Below are 19,082 nucleotides of genomic sequence, written 5' to 3'. Positions count from 1 at the left end.
GTAAGATAAACTGTCAACAACAAAAAGAAAAGTAAAATAAATAGAAAAGCATAATTTAAAAAAAAATGCTTTAGCTTGGGATGTTCGTACAATGTAACTTGTCTTTTACCTTCTCAACTGATCCATTGCAATACATTTCGGATGATTTTTATAGACAAAATGTTCCGTAGACATTTCACATACTTTTATAGACAAAATGTTCCGTAGACATTTCAATACATTTCGGATGACTTTTTATAGACAACATGTCTTCATAGACATTTTCAAGACATTGAGTTTGTAGACAAAATGTCTTTATAGACATTTCAAGACATTTGATCCATAGACAAAATGTCTTGGGGATAGACATTTATTATTTTAATATTATTATTATTATTATTATTTAATCACATGAAATAATATATTTATACTAACATTTCAAATATATAATTTTCGACTTTCGTAGACATCTGTGAATATTTGTGGACATTGGTGGACATTTGGTAGACATTTATTATTTTAGTATTATTAATAATGTTTAATCACATGAAATAATATATTTATACTAACATTTTAAATATATATTTTTCGACTTTCGTAGACATCTGCGAATATTTGTGGACATTGGTGGACATTTGGTAGACATTTATTATTTTAATATTATTATTAATGTTTAATCACATGAAATAATATATTTATACTAACATTTCAAATATATATTTTTTTCGACTTTCGTAGACATCTGCGAAAATTTGTTGACATTTGTGGACATTTGGTAGACATTTATTATTTTAATATTATTATTATTGTTTAATCACATGAAATAATATATTTATACTAACATTTCAAATATATATTTTTCGACTTTCGTAGACATATTTGAATATTTGTGGACATTTGGTAGACATTTATTATTTTAATATTATTATTATTGTTTAATCACATGAAATAATATATTTAATATTATTGTTTAATCATAAAAAATATATACCAACATTTCAAATATATATTTTTTTCAACTTTCGTAGACATCTGTGAATATCTGTGGACATTTGGTAGACATTTATTATCTTAATATTATTATTATTGTTTAATCACATGAAATAATATATTTATATTAACATTTCAAATATATAGTTTTCGACTTTCGTAGACATCTGTGAATATTTGTGGACATTGGTTGACGTTTGGTAGACATTTATTATTTTAATATTATTATTGTTGTTTTGATCACATGATGGACTTCAAATTTCTCTTGTTTTTTGAAAGACATTTTGGCTTCCAAATTTGTCCAAAATCCTTCACAAAATCCATCAAACTATGAAGTCCACCAAAGTCTGGGACATTTTGGAAGACAATCGAATGCCTCGGACTTTCATATACTCTCAAATGTCTGGATTTGAATGCCTCAGACTTTCGTGGACTCTCAAATGTCTGGATTTGAATGCCTCAGACGTTCGTGGACTCTCAAATGTCTGGATTTGAATGCCTCGGACTTTCGCGGACTCTCAAACGTCTACGAAAGTCCCAATCCAATACCCCCCCCCCCCAAGACAAGCTACTTGTTCATTCTTGTAAATATTCTTCTTAGGAGCAGAAAAATTGAACCCCTTACTCTTCTTTATTCAATAGTCTCGCGGGGACTCTTTGGTCCTGGAGCTCGAAGCGAGGCTTTGCTCGTTTGGCCTTCAAGACTAACCGTGTGACATGTCATTACTGTTAAACTGAGACAGACCTCGAAGAAATGATGAAAAACATTTTAAGTAGGTTTCCTTTCCAAATTCAATGGTCATAAAAAAACATAGCCGGGGTTTCTTTTTCTTTCCTCCATCATGCAAAGGATATATCATTCTCTTGCGAATTGTGATTGGTATTCTAATAGAAACCTAGTACTATGCCCAATAAATATCTTAGAGCATCTCCAATGCAAAGCTCAAAAAAATCTCCATTCATTATATGTGTCAAGTTCCAATTGAGATTCTCACTCCTACGTGGCGTTAATAGAGATCTTCAATTTTTTTTTTGTCTCCAATGCAAAACTCTAAACTTATCTTATTTACTTATGTGGTATAGTTATTTTTGTAAATAAATAATTAATTATTTACGAAAATATAGAAGACTTGATTTTTATTGGTTGAAAATTAAATATTGATGAGTTGGACAATTAGAGATATCTCAAGAGGACACTCTAGAAATAGAGTGCCCTCTTGAGATATCTCTATTCCATCCTCGACACGTCATCTTTGAGATCCAAATAGAGTGTTGCATTGGAGATGATTTTTAAGAAAAAACTCTAAAAATCCTATGTGGCACTCGGAGTTTCTAAGATTGAGTGTTGTATTGGAGATGCTCTTAGTTGAATTTTGATCGCGGTATGTAATTAGGATTCAATCGAGATATTAATCGGTAGATCATCTTCCTTGTAATTGCTAAATGACCTGAGGACCACGACCAACCACAATCCGAAGCGTGATGATTGATCAAGTCTTTCTTTCTATCAAGTCTGACCAATTCGAACCGGCCACATCAATATTTTTTTTTATTAAAAGACACCACTATTGGGTTGGAACTTTCACACTATTTAACATTGAGCAGCGCTTTGGGGAAAGCTAAATAGTTTTCGGGGTGTGAAATTTTAAAGGGAATATGCAAAATTTTGAAAATTTTCCGGGAAAACATATTTTATGGGGATATTTTTTACCCCTCTCTCTCCCCACCTCACCTCTCTCTCTCCCCACCACTCTCTCTGTCTTCTTCGACCAGGTCGCCGACCGAAAAATTTTCCGGCCGGCGACCTGGTCGGAGAAGACAGAGAGAGTGGTGGGGAGAGAGAGTGGTAAAAAACATTCCCTATAAAATAAAATTGTCAAACAAAATTGACCAAGTTTTCACACCCGATAAACTATTTCGCTTTCCCTAAAGCGCTGGCCTTAACATTTTCACCAATGTGAGCCCTTTTTCTAAATCAACGATGGTGATGAAGACCAGTATTTCTCCTTATATTGCACTAGGTTACATCTTATCGTAACTACTTCTTGTGGAGTTTCTACGCAATTCCCAATTTTTTCACAAAGACTTGCCGGTGAATTCATCTTCCACCCCAATAACATCTGTCTCTCTCTCTCTTTCTCTCTCTAACTTCTCATCCCTTTCCGGCTTTCCCATTCAATCCATTCATTCCGTCTTCTTTCCAAACCCTAATTTTCTCTCTCATCGTTCAATTCGTTAGTCAGAGAAAGCAAAGAAGGATACAAGAACAAAGGTTTCCCCCAAAAGGTATTCTCTTTTTTTCTTCAGAAGTTGGCGCAATTTTTATGATTTTCCGTTCAAATCCAAAATTTCTGTTTAAAGATCATATTTTGCTAATTTCCTAGGGTTTATATTTCTTTTGAAACAAAACGTAGAGGAATATAATCTGATATCTTTTTTTTTTTTTTTTTTTATTTCTGTAGTGAATGTCATTAGGGTTTGTTTGTGAATAATCACAAAGGAAATCGAATCTACTTTCAAGATTGGGTTTTTCAAGAGATTTGATTCTTATTGTGGAGGAATTATGGGTAATGGAAGCAGTAGCAGTAGTAGGCGAAGGCATTCAACCCACAATAATAACCATCATCATCCACCACCTCATCCACTTCATCATCCTCATCCTGAAATGACTGGAAATAGCTATGTTTTTGCTGCTGCAACCCCTTACCCATCTCATTATCCTAACGCTAACCCTAATCCAAATCCTCATTACTATCAATACCCTGGATATTACCCACCACCTCCACCACAATCAATGCCAGTTCCAATGCCGTCTTCGTTTGATCATCACCGTGGTGTTGGACCAAACGTTGATCCTGCACATATGAATTGGGTAGGTGGGAGATTTCCTTATCCCCCTGTTCCTCATCTACCCACTCCTTATGTTGAGCATCAAAAAGCTGTTACGATTCGGAATGATGTTAATCTAAAGAAGGAGACTTTACGAATGGAGCCTGACGAAGAGAATCCAGGGCGTTCCCTTGTTACGTTCACCTTTGATGCCACTGTTGCAGGAAGGTACGAATCTTTAATATTGATCACTGGACGCAATTTAAATGAATTTTTGTGGAAGTCAGTAAAATACATTGGGTTATTGATGTTACCCTTTCATATATCATGTTTCCTTTTTAGTTTTGCCATTTTCTGTTTGCCAATTCTAACGTTTTGACATAAAAAGCGTACTCGTGAAATAAACTAGATGCAGTTGTTAATAAATGTGTTGGTGAATAAGTGATCCTGTATTATAAACTTAACCCTTTGGAAAATGACATTTTTCTAAATAGGGAAAAGAGAAAATTCTAAAAACTTGCCTATGAAAGAACTCTGTTGTCTGACATTTTGACAAAAGAGAACATACCTGTTTGTCATTTATTACAATCCTGGAGCTAATACCGTTTAAATCCTTGACTAATCTACTCCATTGGTATTTAGAAGATAAAAAGATTTGTTCCCTGATCAGATAGAGGATTGTAACTTGTGATAGAAATGTTGGATTTTGGTGGATTATGCATTTTTTTGCGGTAGAAAATTCGATTAGTAATAAACCACAAGTAGATGATCTAATCTTCACAGAGCTTCTGAGTGTTCGAGTTTCAATGCATCATAGTGGGGTTTTGTGGCGGAATGTAATTAATGAGTAAGTTATGTTGTAATGACATTTCTGGCCCCGGAAGTCAAGCTGTAAGTGATATTCCATTTGAATATTTGTGTTCAGGCTAGTTGTACATCTTATAAGAGCGAATGTTTTTTCATGAGGGGGTACTACTTTGATAAAGTGAAGGATACCGATTGGATTTGAATGGGCACTTTTATCTTAGCAACCTATATTGGTAGCATGTCGTCATCTGATTATTACAAGAATTGCAATTGAAAACAAGGAACCTCTTCTGTCTTTGGTCATTTACAATGTAACAATAGTAACAATAGTAACTAGATAACAATGATCTGGTTGGGAGATAGATATGCTGACAAGATATATTTCTTAGGGTATTCTTTATTTCCTTTCTATCCGAAGTGGTATTATCTTCTTAGCCACTATAAACAATTCACTTCGTAAAGAAACTGCTGCTACTTGGGAAGTTAGTAAGCTAGATATAGTTCAGCTTTGGTTTAATTCAGTGATGAGCTATCAAGCTGGAATGAGCACCACCACCCTTTAGAGTACGGAGGACAAGCTCATACAGAGATTTTGTTTAAGGTAACAGATTTAGTGAGTGTTCAATTTGGGCATGGAGTTAATGCGTGTGAAATGAAGCGGCATCTAACTATCCAAGTGATATAGGAGGACAGACTTAATAATTTCAATAGTTTACCACATTTAATGAGATCATTGAGAAGATGTATTGATAGACATGTAAGGTTCATACAAGCATGTGTATGATGGCTTATGGCCGCGAGGGACAGTGTACTCTGAAGGCTTAGAAGCTCTTCTGTTGTTATCAACAAGTTCTTTATTTCTCGCAGTGAAAGTCTTTTACAATGGCTAGAACAATCCTACTATAAAAGGTATCATGTATGTGTCTCGGAGATGCAGAATTGATGAGAGTGTTTGACTCTTAGGTCATTCTCAACTTTTCAAAAAAAAACTCTTAGGTCATTCTTCTCAACTTATGTTAGTGAAAAGCAGATCAAGCATGATTTCATGAATGGTAATAGGTAGCATGGCAAGAAATGATTTTAGGAGTAAAAAGGCAAGCATTTGTGGCCTAGAGCCTTTGGCGAAGTTCTCCTAACCAGTAACCACCACCACCTCATCGCTACCGCTGCCGCTGCCACAGTGCAACCACACCACCCCACGTTCTCACCAGAACACCGTAGTATTCTGGATTTCTGCAAAATAAGGATATCATAAAAGGTCAATTTAGAGGATTTAATATGATTCATATTCTACTGTCAAGAAAAATAAAAATATGATTCATATTCTGTTGTCTGACAATTAGTCTTTCACTTGCCCCCCCGCAGACGCAGACGCCTATTTATTTTTCTGTATCTCTATTCTATATTCGAAGTTACATAATAAAACTATAGTTCTTAATTTTGGTGTTCATTTCTGCACTTAAGTTTATAAGTTTAGCATTTTTTAAAGTTTAATTTAGTTTTCTCTTGTATCACCAGAATTACCCTAATGTTCTTCGCGAAAGAAGGTGAAGACTTCAGCCTGATGCCAATGAAGGAGAGCCTTTTTCAACCAATCACAATATCTTTTCAACGAGGTCTGGGACAGAAGTTCAAGCAACCACCAGGAACTGGAATCGATCTCACAATGTTTGAAGAGGCAGAATTATTGAACAAGGTTGATATGGAAGTTTATCCTCTTGCTGTAAAGGCCGAGGGATTCACATCAGACCATAATGATTCAGAGGAGGGAAATTCAACGCAGGAAGGCGGGACATCTCAGATCACACAGGCAGTGTTTAGGAAAGAGAATGGTGAGTACCAGGTGAGAGTGATGAAGCAGATCCTTTGGGTCAATGGGATGAGGTATGAGCTTCAAGAGATCTATGGAATTGGCAATTCGGGTGAAAGTGACTTTGACGGAAACGACACAGGAAAAGAATGTGTCATCTGCCTTTCGGAACCACGGGATACGACTGTTCTCCCATGCCGACACATGGTAAATTTATTTTACTCTTAGGTTGTACTGGTTTTTTCATTGTCTGAATATGAACTGTCCGCCTGTAATGGAATCAAAATCAGCCCAAAGTAGCCATTTAAAAGAGTTAGGCGTTCTGCATCAGACAAAGAGAAATATTCTGAAATCTAATTCTGAGTCTCTCTGTAACTCTTTTGTTGGTGTGCAGTGTATGTGCAGTGAGTGCGCAAAGGTTTTGAGGTTTCAGACGGATCGATGCCCGATTTGTCGTCAGCCAGTTGAGAGGCTCTTGGAAATCAAAGTCAATGACAGACCGGATGATAATTGATGAGGAAGAGTCTCTTTACAGTATTATACTGCAAGCACCCATAATACATTATTGTAAAGTTATTTGTGTTCTTGGATTTTTCTGTCCCTGTCTTTGACATGATATGAAAGACAGGATTGATGTTATATGATAAAAGAAGTATACACAGCTGCAGCAACAGCAGCTTTGCCCTAGCATCAACTATGCATCCGGCAGAGGTGTAATGCCCAAGAGGTGCTACTCTCTCTCTCTAGCACTGAACTTTATATATGGATATGTAATTGCATCGACAAGGATCATGGGTGAGTCGAAGCATGTTTAATGAATTTATGGAACCAACTTTAGAAGTTCATTATGTGTTCCGATTTAGTTCTTCAAAGATATGACAATTGTTTGTGTATGACTTCCTCTCTCTCTCTCTCTCTCTCTCTCTCTCTCTCTTGCTCTGTCTCTTTTCCCCTGTCTCTTCTCTCATGGTCACGGCAAAGTGGATGGAGAGGACAGAGAATAAATACAGAAAAAATTGGTCAATATAGATTGACTCCAAAGTCTTCATGATGACAATTGGTTTCTACAGACAGTTTACGGCTAGTAAGAGAGATGAATTCAATACTTTTATCTAAATAGACATGTACATGAGTGATTTATGGGTTACGTTTGGTGTTTGAAAGTGAAATAAAAATGAGTTGATCCCTAGGGTAGAATGGAGAAATTAACAGAGGTAACTTATGGGTATTCTTGGCCCTAGAATCTTATGTTTTTTCTAGTTTATATTGGCCCTGTACAAGATATTATAATCTTGTGGATTTCGAGTTTCCAACTCGTATCCAACTAGCCAATGCGTCAAGTAACTAACTAAACAGTCCATAATTGGTTTGTAGACTATTTCAAATCCAAATTAGACGTTTAGGAACAATAGAATTAAGATAACCGACAATTGACAAAAGTAATAAAAATTCATGTCCACTTCATAATGTGTCAATATGTTCCAAATCGTGTAAGAATGGACTATTGATTTATGACCCATCAGGCTAAAAAAAAAAAAGCACATTGAAATCCTTCATGAAGAAGAAATAGCCTCTTTTCAACAAAAAAAGAAGAAGAAGAAATAGCCTCTTCTTTCCTTGGCCACAAAACTCCAAAATACCAAACATCCATCAATCAACTAATTCTTTCCTCATAAGATATGGTCGGTTTCTAAAAGATACACCACCCCACCTTCATGTCATCTCCACTTTACTCATCCCACCTACTAAAACTTATACATATATATATATATATATATTTTGAGTCGCCCTTTGACCCCCAAAAAACAACCAACAAACTAGTAAAACAAAATAATGAAAGCAAGATAAAAACAAGAGAATATGGAGTGGAAGGGGACATATAGCAGCACAAGACCTAATTTGTTGTGAGAGAAAGAGAGGTACAGATAGATAATAGGGTAAAACACATTAATATGAAATACCTTTTGAACAAATTGAAGGCAAATTTGATAAATTTTGACTTGAAAAAGCTCAAACACATAAAAAAAAAACTCCCCACTCAATATATTTCTTTCTCTCTCTCACTATTCTAGGTGGGACTAAAGTAGAAACACATACTACTTTTGCTGGGCCCCTGTGCTAAGACCAATAATCCTCAATTGAGAGCTCTCAATTCTCTCAAGGTCTTTTTCCACTTTAATTCATACCTTGACAACTTTTTTCTTCAATATTCTTTCTTTATACACTCCCTGAAAAGCAATAGCTACTAGTCTATACTATATATCTTCTTCTTCTTCTTCTTTTCTCCAGTTTTTTCCTTTCTCTCCATTTCCTTTTTCTTTTCTCTGAGTACTTAGACAAAAGGCTTTTCCTGTATTTTCAAAGAGCAAATAAATGAGGCCACTTGAAACTTTTTTTGAAATCTCAAATATTCATTTCTTCTAATAAAAGATAAAGCAATAACGGAAAGTGAAAGTGGGTCAAGATTTTGAGGTTCGAGCATAGAAACACTACCATAATTAGTTAGGTGCTCTTAGTAAAGTAAAAAAAACGTTAGTACGCCTACGGCCTACGACAATAATTCGAACTTAATCTACAATGTACGAAGAAGACATAAAATAAGAGCAACCCATGGGCCCTAAAGCGTATGCAATTTAAGATTCGCGACACCTGCATCAGACAAGATATGGGTAAACGTTAATGGAATTTAGGAAGGTGGGGGTCGAACCCCAGTCCCCAGGTGTCCTCACGTATCTATGAGCTTTGTCGTACCAACTAGTAGTCGACTTATTATTAAGCCTACAGAGATGGGATAAAAACAAACAAGTGATAAAAAATTTGGAAGTGAAGACATGGAGGAAATGACTAAAAGACTGGAAATGACTTTATCAGGGATAAGGACTGATTTTGACTGAAATTGTGATATCTGAAATAACTTATCCAGAGTGGAGGTTACAGAGTGAGACTTGGAGTGAAAAAAGAGAGGAAGCTTTCTCTGTTGTCTTTGTGGTGAGTGTGGACCAATACCTGAACAGGAGAAGAGTTCAGGACCAAGAAACTTGATTTCTAATTTTATCTAAGTGGACCATGAACACCCCTAAATTCAAATGATTATTCTTCTTCCTGGGGGTTTCTTAAAGTTGAAACCCCTTGTGTGTATTTCTAACAACATTAAGATCATCTGCTCTCCCATTCACTTCCTAGCCACTTTCAATGGTCCATCTATCATGTTATTCGTAGTGATTGTGTTTCAAATGGATAGTGTTAAATTATTCTACCCCACGCGTAAGCATGATCAAGTGGGTTTTAACCTAGGAAATTATTGGTGCTACTTGGGGAATTGCATATCTAACAAGTGATATCATAATTGAGATTAAAGTTGCCTAGACATATTTATGATGTATAATGTATAATAGCATTTTAGTCATGGTGGAGTAAGTTGTGTTATTAGTCAACAGAAGTTACTCTAAATAGGATGAACGGTGATTTATGTTCCTCAAGGTGAGTGTATTTCCCGATGGTGGTATTTAGTTAGTTCATCGATTGAGCATATATCTCATTTGACGATAATTAACACTCCGGTCTTATCCAAGGTGGAAATTTATGGAATTTTGGATTTCTAGTCCTAGACGACTTCATTAAGTAGAAGGCTATCCTCTACAAGTGTTGCTAGATGCTTTTATTTGTAAAAACAAGCATGATGTTTCTTATATGTTTTAAAATGGATTCAACATTCGAACATATTAGAATAAGGAGTAAACAAAAAGTCAATTTGAGAACAGTAAGATATAACTAGAGATATTTGGTTTAAGTCCTTACTTCAATATTTTGATTTAGGTGGGTTTTGGGGTTGCTTGCTTAAATACAACTGTAGGGGCGATTCTGCAACTCCTCCTTTGATGTTCCAGCACAAGTTCTTCAGCAAACCAATCCAACTTCTCGAAATTGGTCTGCTCTGCTATCTTCTTCCCTCCAAATAGCACAGATTCGACATTTTTCTGTTTTAGCATCTCCTCTGCAACTCCAACAAGCTTATGCACATTTTTGGGATTTGGGTCTGAATCTAAATTCACACCAGTATTAAATGAAGTTGTTCCATTCGCCTAAACAAAATTTGATCAATTGGGTTGTTAGCAATGAGCAAAAGCATCCAATATGAAGACTCAATTACATGTTCAAGTGACTTGCTCATATGTTCACATCTAGGCAGATAAGCTAGTAAAAAGATGAAGAGGATACAGAGGAATGACCAACTAACAACAATTTTGATCGAGCCCGACTCAACCAAACTAACTCGGTCGAGTCAGTCTGACCTACTCAATTGCACTTTTCCGAGTAAAAAGAATCTAAAAGAGTAAATACAACGAGAGGATTATCATTATGAGTTGTTCACCAAAAGAAAGAACTATTTCAAGAATCTGAAAAGGATACATATTCTTTTTCGGAAAAAATTGGGACAGATACACCAACTGAAATCCCTATCAATTGAAAGAATCAGAAAAACAAGTGGTACCAGTTTTTAAACAAAGAATGGCAACAACCAGGGCAAAGGTTTAGTATATTATTTCGCCATTTTTAGTACCATAAGTAGCATAAATATCTGCTTTTCCTTCAAGTGTACATAAGATATTAGCACTTGTTGAGCTTTTCAGAACCAGCTCACATTTCCTAAACTTGGAAAATCCAAACAACATTATCCCCACCAAAGCTAAAAAGGATTAATAGCACACTGGCACAGGCAGATAACTCCTAAGAACCCATTAGCAATGGTAACAGAAGGACAAGCACAACTCACCTAACAAATTCAATGAATTGGGGAAACTTAAAGCAAGAAATTTGCAAAGCAAATATCAAAAAATCGTATTCTTATCCAAAAAGCTTATGCTATATATATCACATTGTTAACGAAACGGATTAAACTTAAAGCAAATAGAACAACTTAATGGAATCTACCATAGCCAAACATCCAGGGTTATTACCAAATTGATTAAACAAACCAAATCGAAATTAACTAGCAAAAAATGGTCAAGTAAGATGGTTGCTTGAAGCAAATGTTGAATTGTGTATACCTGAATACGGACGTAATTGTTGCTCCGGCATTGGCGAAACGCCATGGCAACTGCGTGATCAACCAAATCTGCAGATCCATCACTAGCTATTCTACTCATTGGCCTTGCCCAATCCTTCGCCTTCCACCCTTTAACATGCTCATAATCAAAGCTACTCTCAAGCAGCTGACCACTTCCCAATGACAAAACCAACAAATCCTCAACTCCTCGAACAAACGGAAACTCCTGCTTGTTATGCAGAACGTGGGTAATGGCCGCCGCAGTGGGGTTGCTCATCGTTAAACCACCGTCAACCGCCACACACCGAGTATGCCCATCCACCGAACATAATGCTACTGGTTCGAAAACTGCTGGTTTAGCCGAGGTTGCTCGGCAAACTTCCCATAGTCTGAAATCAAAGCTTTCTGTTTCTAAAGCATCAGCTCTAGAAAACAGAAATGGAGCTGAACTTGAAAGATCATAACAAGGAATCAAAACTGGTTTCAATGTGTCTTTTAGAGTTAGATTTCGGCCATTTTCCGTGAATGAATCTTTCAAAACTCGTTCTAATCTTGTAGTTGACGAAACGCCTTTACTTACTTTTAGCCGGCGAAGTAATCCGCCACCACGACCTGAACCAGATGGATTAAAGAACAACTTTCCTTGTTCAGTGAGAAATTTACAGGTATCTTCAGCTTTAAAAATCGGACGATTATTATTATTATCTCCTTTCGTTGCAAAAAGCATCGCCGTGAAAATTCCACCGACGCCAGTTCCAGCGGCGACGTCGAAATAATCAGCTATTCTTGAGTCGGGATTACCTGATTTCTTTTTGAGAGATTGTTCAAGATAAACTAGGGCTTTTCCAGAGAGGATTCCTTGCATTTCACCTCCATCAATGGTGAGTATACAGATCTTACCTCTTTGATTTTTGATCAATGAAAGGCCATTATCATTATCATCAGTGGTTACAGTTTGTCCTTCTCCTGTATAATCGTATTTTGTGTCGATGATTGCTTCAGTGATTTGTTTAGGAAGCCATAGCTTCTGATCATCGTAACCGAAGAGAAATTTGCTTTCTAGAATGGAGAAAATCTCGTAGCTGAGTTTATCTGTGTCGATGCTTGGTTCTGGAGATTCTAATAAAGGACTCATATTACAAGCCATTATAGAAATTAGGTTAGAAATGATACTGCAATTTTCTCTCTCTCTCTCTCTCTAACTTCAATGAATTTGCATGCTCATTCCTCTTCAATCAATGTCATTGAAATTACAATTTCAGCTTTAAATGTCTCAAAGGTTTTTGGTTCGAATATCTTCTCCTTGAAGATTCCACACTCAAATTCGTCATTCAAGCTCTAATTTCCGAAGTTTTATACAAATCCTCTTCAACAACTTTATTCCTTGACGGATTAATGCAGATTTCGGGCTGATCGTTTACATTCTTCAATCATATTGAGAAATTTAGAAATCTAAAAGAAGTTTTCCGATCAAAATCTCTCTGCAACTCCGACCGAGTCTTTCTATCTTTCTCTCTCTAAAACTTCTGCATTCTCTCTCTATCTATCTATGTATCTATCTTGAAAGGTTCAAAACCAGAGCACGCGGAAACAAACAAACCTAGAGAGAGAGAGAGTTAAAGATGATTAAACAAAAAAGACGAAGAAGAGTAGCAGAGAGTATGTCTGTTCTCATTAAAATAAAAACTTCCAAGATTTTTCGGACCCCCTTTATGAATCTATCTTTTTCTCTCTCTCTCTCTAAAATTTTACCTGTTTCTCTCTCTAAAAATAAATTGGGTGTGTTTATGAGAGGAATTAGTGGGTGGGGGGGAAGAAGCCAAAAAGAAGAGGGAGGGGACATTGGTAGGGACAGGGTGTTCCCAGCCAAGGAAGGAAGGCCAAGAAGGATATCGCAAGAACAAAATAATTTCTCTTTCTTTCTTTCTTTTTCAAAGGTGACGTTACGATTTATTAACAGGGCCGGCCCAGACCCAGAGAAGGATGGGTCACCGACAGTTCAACATAACAGTCTGCAAAATTTGGATTATAACCTTCCTCTCTTTTCGATTATAAATTATGATTCAAAAATGATAAATGTGAGCCAAATTCTAAAATTCAATAGACTCACATTTTTAACCTCTCTATTGTTGTTGATTGGGATCGAGGGTCCATCTTAATTATTCTTTGTTGTTCTAATTTTGTTTGTGAGGATGAACCTTTTTTTTTTTTGCAAGGTGGTGAGGATGCAGGGGCAGCCCGTGACCAAAGCCACCAAAGCGATCGCTTTGTCTCTAAATAATCAAGGGCCTCATGTTTTCTATTTCGTGTGTAACTTTCGAAAAACTAATTATACTTTAAATCAATTTCAAGGGTTCGTTTCCTAACCTTTATATTGTTTAAATTTTATTTAATTTTTTTTAATATCCTTAATTTTTAATTTCGCTTGAGGCCTCATATATACTTGGGCCGGCCCTGTGAGGATGAACCTAACATATAATATATTTTCTTTATGAGGCTCAACTAGTGTGTTTATCGTTTTCAATTGTTGTTGTTTATTTGCTTGAGTCTTTTCAACACCACTTTAATATACACATTGCATCAATTTTATTTTTCGATGAGATGCATCAATTTTATTTGAAAGTTTCTATATACAAAAGAGCTTTTTTAGGGATCCTATAATATAAAACATTAGAAATTGAGAAGGAAGTGGAAATGGGTAACTGTAAAAGAGCATATCCAATGCAAAACTCAAAAGTAAATTTAAATTGCCCAATGTGTCAAGGCTCAATTGAGTTTCTCTTTCTTAGATGTCAATGTTGAGATCTTCAATTCAAAAGACATCTCCAGTGCAACACTCTAAAAATTTAGGTGTCATTTCCTAGATGGTTAGATTTACTTTTAATATTGAATGACCCAATTGAGATCCTCAAAAGAAATCTCAAATATTGAGTTTCTTCTTGAGATAGCTCAATATTAAATGATCCCACATCATTTGACTGTTGCATTGGAGAGAGTTTTTTACAAAAAAAAATTCAAAAATTCTTAAGTGCACTTTGAGTTTTTCGATTTGAGTGGTGCATTAGAGATGCTCTAAGTATGAAACAAAATTCAGCTCTTAAGCTAACATTTGGCGTAAAAAATCGATCCAACATTGGGATTTTATGCCAATTTCTCTCTCTCTCTCGACTCTTGAGGAACATACGCTAAATCCAACTGTGGATTTTAGCCAATTAGACCCCAAAAATTCAGCATCCCTATCACTAATGTTGGAAAAGATAGTGGAAGTTGATGATTGCCTCCTTTATTCTCCCTCGTTTATTGCCGGATTTAACTGCAAAAAGGAGAGTTAAGTCCCGCGCGTTGAAGTAGTTACCGTGTGGGGTTCATAACTAAATTTCTGTCTCCACTTGGGGTTATAAATATAGTAGCAATAAGTGAACGTGGACTCAAGTTATATATACCTACTCTTTTTTATTTTAAAAAATCATTCAAATTGCATAATATTCCAAATCTCAATGGAGAAAATGAAGATATTGTCAAGATAATTTAAAAATATTAACCAATTAACAAATCAAATACTATTACATAAAGAAACCAATAAAGCATAATAGTGTAATAGTCTATTATTGTTAGTGTAATAATGAGAAAACAAATATGAAAATAGTTTCTGTTTATCTAAATTGTTATACTAAAACAAAAGTGAAGTTTAAAGATATACATAAAACAATCTTACGATTAAAAAGAGTCAAATTATAAAAAAAAATGTACAATAAGATTACAGTCTTCTACTTATCATTACAAAAAGACATCCGCCATTTTTATATGATAATTATTTCTCTTGGACTTGATTTCACCCATAACATTTGAGACCATATCTTCTTAGGACCCACGTAAAAATGGTTAACGGGTCGATAAAACTACTATGTAGGACGTGAGCAAATAGTATTTTGATTAAAGTTTTCAATTATCAAATAATCTTCCATCTTTTCCTTTTTCTTCTTTCAAAAATATACTCTTTTCGTTCTAAAAAGTGAGACAAATGGAATATTGCTAGCTCATCCTCCAAACTCATCTATCAAAATGAATTTTTTTCGTATTGGACTATGACTGACCCAATAAATGAAGATTGTGACATACATTACTAACATCTAGTTACATTTCATAAAAATCTACGACAAATTAGCTCACGATCAAGATATAAAGAGGTCGTTTACGATCTAATTACATTTTATTGTACTTTTTTCAAATATTTTCTACCCCATGTTTGTATATGTAGAAAGGGTTGAACAAATAATAAGGAAGGGACAAATTTACAGTTAACACATAGCTAGCTACTCACAGTTGTAATGAGAGTCCACATGGATGATTTTAATGTATTTTGGGATCTTTGGGGAAGTAGGAGAAATAATCCTGAGAAGTCTAGAAAGAACAAAACAAGAGAATGTCAAGTTGTAGACCTAACTAACATACTATCTCTCTCTCTCTCTAGGTCTATGTTGCTAATTCCCTTCTCTCCCATCTTCAAAATTTTGTTCCTTTGTGTGGGGAAAAAAAAAATTGGCCCATAACGGAGCACGTCCCACTCCTTTTATCCTTTGTTGTCAAAACGGACAAGAGATCATAAATGATGAATACACCCCATATGAGAATGGATAACACCACAAGTGGAGTGTACTAGTATATAGTGGACACAAAATGTTCACCCAAATGACATAAATGTAACATGTAATAGTGAAGGAGGGCATGTATACAATCCAAGGGGACATGTAACATCTAATTAGTGATGATCCTATGTTACAAACTTAAAATATGTCAATATTTTATGGGATATAAATTCTACTTTTTCAGGATTTTATGAGATATAAATTAAAAACTTACGCAATGAAAAGAAAATAGAGACAGGATCGGACTTTGCCCCAATCTGATTTCACTGTCAAGTCGGACAAGACTAGTCTGATGGGTTCAAAATCAAGCCCAACCCAACTCGGGCCAACATGGTCCACCATCTGTACAAGCCGACCCACCCTAAATGGGTCGGTTTTGGATCGGTCCGGACCAATAAGCAACACTACTCTTGGTGAATGGGAACAACAAAGGCCCTGAAGAAAGAGGGAGAGAAGAGAGAGATATGCCTGAGAGAAGAGAAAAAACAAACTCTGGCGGTATGAGGGGGTGGTAGGAGGTGGGGTGATGGAGATGAAGAAGTGAATACTAATTATGGATGGAAGATTAGGGAGTAAAACATAAAGATTTGGGTCTTAAACTAATTGGTCCAATTGGATTGACCAATTTTTTGGATGAGCAACTAAAATTGGACCTCATAGCACCAACCTAGAAAATGAAGAGGTCGTTTAGTTTGGATTATACCAAATCACAGAAAATCTTAAACCTCTTCAAATAATATAATATTCTACCATATCTAATATCTTACAAGTAAAATATAATCAAACTAAAAATAGAAATCCTCAAAATAAGAAACCAAAGTAGAGATCTTTAATCCTCCATTCACACATCTATCTACCTTAACAATGAAGAAAAGGAAGATCACCAACCAAATGTCTAAAACAATGGAGAAGAATAATCATCACCATTCTCAATATTTATGTGAGGAGCTGCTTCTGAATATTCTACCAAGATTACCAGTAAAGGCACTGATTAGATTCAGTTGTGTTTGTAAGTTATGGTTCAATCTCATTCTTCATCAAGATCCAAACCACCACTTTCAACATTCTAAAACAAAACCACTTGTCATCTTCAAGTTCTTCAAAGAAACCTCTAACATCAATAGAACAACTTTCCATAATTATCTTCCAGATTTCAGTAGTTCCATGTTACATAGATTGTTCTATTTACAGAAAAACAGTACTAGTATTAGCCTTTGTAAATTAGGTCACATCAGTACTAGTTTCCAATACGCCCTAGTCGGTTATTGTAACGGGTTGGTTTGTTTTTATTCATCTGTGGGAGGAGAACAAGGTATGTTTCAAGTCTGTAATCCTAGTAGACGTCAATTACTCGCCGTCTCAGCTCCAATAAGAGATGGACTACATAAACGTGTAAAATATTTTGGATTCGGACTCGATACTGTAACAAAAGAATACAAGATTGTCTGCTATGCCTATGATATTAATGACCTTAAGTGCATGGTTTTCACATTAGGAACCAATTCATGGAGAAGGATTGGACCCAGCACTACAATCATTCCTGAACCCTATGTTATCAAAACGTACCCATCTCTTTTCTGTAATGGATATCTTTACTGGATGTCAGGTGAATCAAGAAAATCTGGTCTTAAAGTCGTAGTTTTCGACCTCCATGATGAGAAGTTTCATGTCATTCAAGTCCCACCTAATGCTAGAGAGAAGAACCGATTTCCCGGTGAGACTCGGCTGCTAGAATTCAAGGGATATTTTTGTGTTGCAACTGTCATGAAAGAAACAAAAAGTTTTGAGCTACATCTCTATACACTTAATAATAGCAGCTCCACCACCAAGGAGAAAGCCGACTGGACGAAGGAAATCTTTCTTCTTCCATTTTCAGTACCGATGTTGCTGGGCCATGTTGTAAGCTTATACGATCAACTTTTATTCTACTCGATCGTCAAGGAATCTAATTCTATTGTATCATATAATCTAAATACTAAACAACTAGACATACTAGAAGGACCGTCCGGTTTCGCTCTTCAAGAAGTAACTGTGCATGTAGAGAATTTTCTTTCTTTAGAAAGATTCATGCAAGATGGAACTCAGAGATTTCAAGACTCTCATCCTTATTCAATGTTCCGCAAACAACTAGACATACTAGAAGGACCGTCCTGTTTCGCTCTTCAAGAAGTAACTGTGCATGTAGAGAATTTTCTTTCTTTAGAAAGATTCATGCAAGATGGAACTCAGAGATTTCATCCTTATTCAATGTTCCGCGAGAAACCTATAACTAATACATCTGGTAGTGTATTATTTTTGTTTTCAAGTTCTCGAAACTATCAAGAACCAAAAACTGAATACTATTTTTAGTTATACAACTTTTATGTTTATATATACATGAAATGTTTTCTTTCTTGTCTTACCTATTGTCAATGTGTTTTATCTATATATCAGTTACCAATCACATGTATATTACCTCAATTTGTGAGCCAAAAGATTCTTTAGACTTGAAAATCTTCGAGAATGAAATCAAAGTTCTCTGCCTTTGGTGTGACAACATTTACGAAGAACATATCCAACGAATAAGTAGGTTAATGTAAACATCATAATGCTAACAAGAGTAACAATCTATGTAAGCTAGTTAAATATGTGGTGCTTGAAACATTTTGTTGACCAAAGTGGTGTCCTGTCGGAAAAATCCGCAGTTAAGCGAGTGCCAGCACAGGCGCACAGCAGTGTTACTAAGAGAAAAAAAGCAAAAAATAGTTCAATGGGCTTGCCGCAGGTCAGTAACAGGTTATTTGCTGGAAAAGGCCCTCCTCACAGAACTTGCTACGAGAGGGAGCAACCTGAGCTCGAATAAAAATGCATCCGCATTCATGTTTTCTAATCAAACGAAGCTTCAAAAACAACACATCCGACACAAATCCCATTAGCTAGTCACCAGATATTCATCTTCAAAAACCTCTAACAAGTTGGTGAATCGGGTTCTGTC

At 35.7% G+C, this 19,082-nt stretch overlaps 3 protein-coding genes across 4 annotated transcripts; 2 read left to right on the top strand and 1 right to left on the bottom strand.

The window, feature by feature from the left end:
• The first annotated feature begins 2,941 nt into the window (after positions 1-2,941).
• On the top strand, positions 2,942-7,308 carry LOC147568223 (putative E3 ubiquitin-protein ligase LUL2). Its single transcript, XM_086654652.1, has 4 exons — positions 2,942-3,255; positions 3,432-4,026; positions 6,124-6,622; positions 6,810-7,308. The coding sequence occupies exons 2-4, from the start codon at positions 3,533-3,535 to the stop codon at positions 6,927-6,929; spliced, it is 1,113 nt and encodes a 370-aa protein (XP_086510778.1). The 5' UTR covers positions 2,942-3,255; positions 3,432-3,532; the 3' UTR covers positions 6,930-7,308.
• A 1,005-nt stretch (positions 7,309-8,313) lies between these two features.
• LOC147568222 (patatin-like protein 6) lies at positions 8,314-13,364 on the bottom strand. Of its 2 annotated transcripts, none has more exons than XM_086654650.1 (3): positions 11,464-13,364; positions 10,214-10,497; positions 8,314-8,765 (listed from the first exon to the last, which is right to left on the bottom strand). In XM_086654650.1, exons 1-2 carry the CDS (start codon positions 12,607-12,609, stop codon positions 10,228-10,230), a joined length of 1,416 nt encoding a protein of 471 aa, XP_086510776.1. In that variant the 5' UTR covers positions 12,610-13,364; the 3' UTR covers positions 8,314-8,765; positions 10,214-10,227. The 2 variants fall into 2 exon arrangements, with proteins under 2 accessions (XP_086510776.1, XP_086510777.1); XM_086654651.1 differs by having other exon boundaries at positions 8,314-9,421; positions 11,464-13,234.
• A 3,690-nt stretch (positions 13,365-17,054) lies between these two features.
• On the top strand, positions 17,055-18,507 carry LOC147568221 (uncharacterized). The gene has a single exon (XM_086670742.1). It carries the CDS (start codon positions 17,273-17,275, stop codon positions 18,455-18,457), a length of 1,185 nt encoding a protein of 394 aa, XP_086526868.1. The 5' UTR covers positions 17,055-17,272; the 3' UTR covers positions 18,458-18,507.
• The last annotated feature ends 575 nt before the right edge of the window (positions 18,508-19,082 follow it).

Source organism: Eschscholzia californica, unplaced genomic scaffold (assembly GCF_041429995.1).
Source record: "Eschscholzia californica isolate CP2 unplaced genomic scaffold, dmEscCali1.0.p SCAF_1, whole genome shotgun sequence".
NCBI lineage: Eukaryota > Viridiplantae > Streptophyta > Magnoliopsida > Ranunculales > Papaveraceae > Eschscholzia > Eschscholzia californica.
This window is presented reverse-complemented; position numbering and strand designations above follow the sequence as displayed.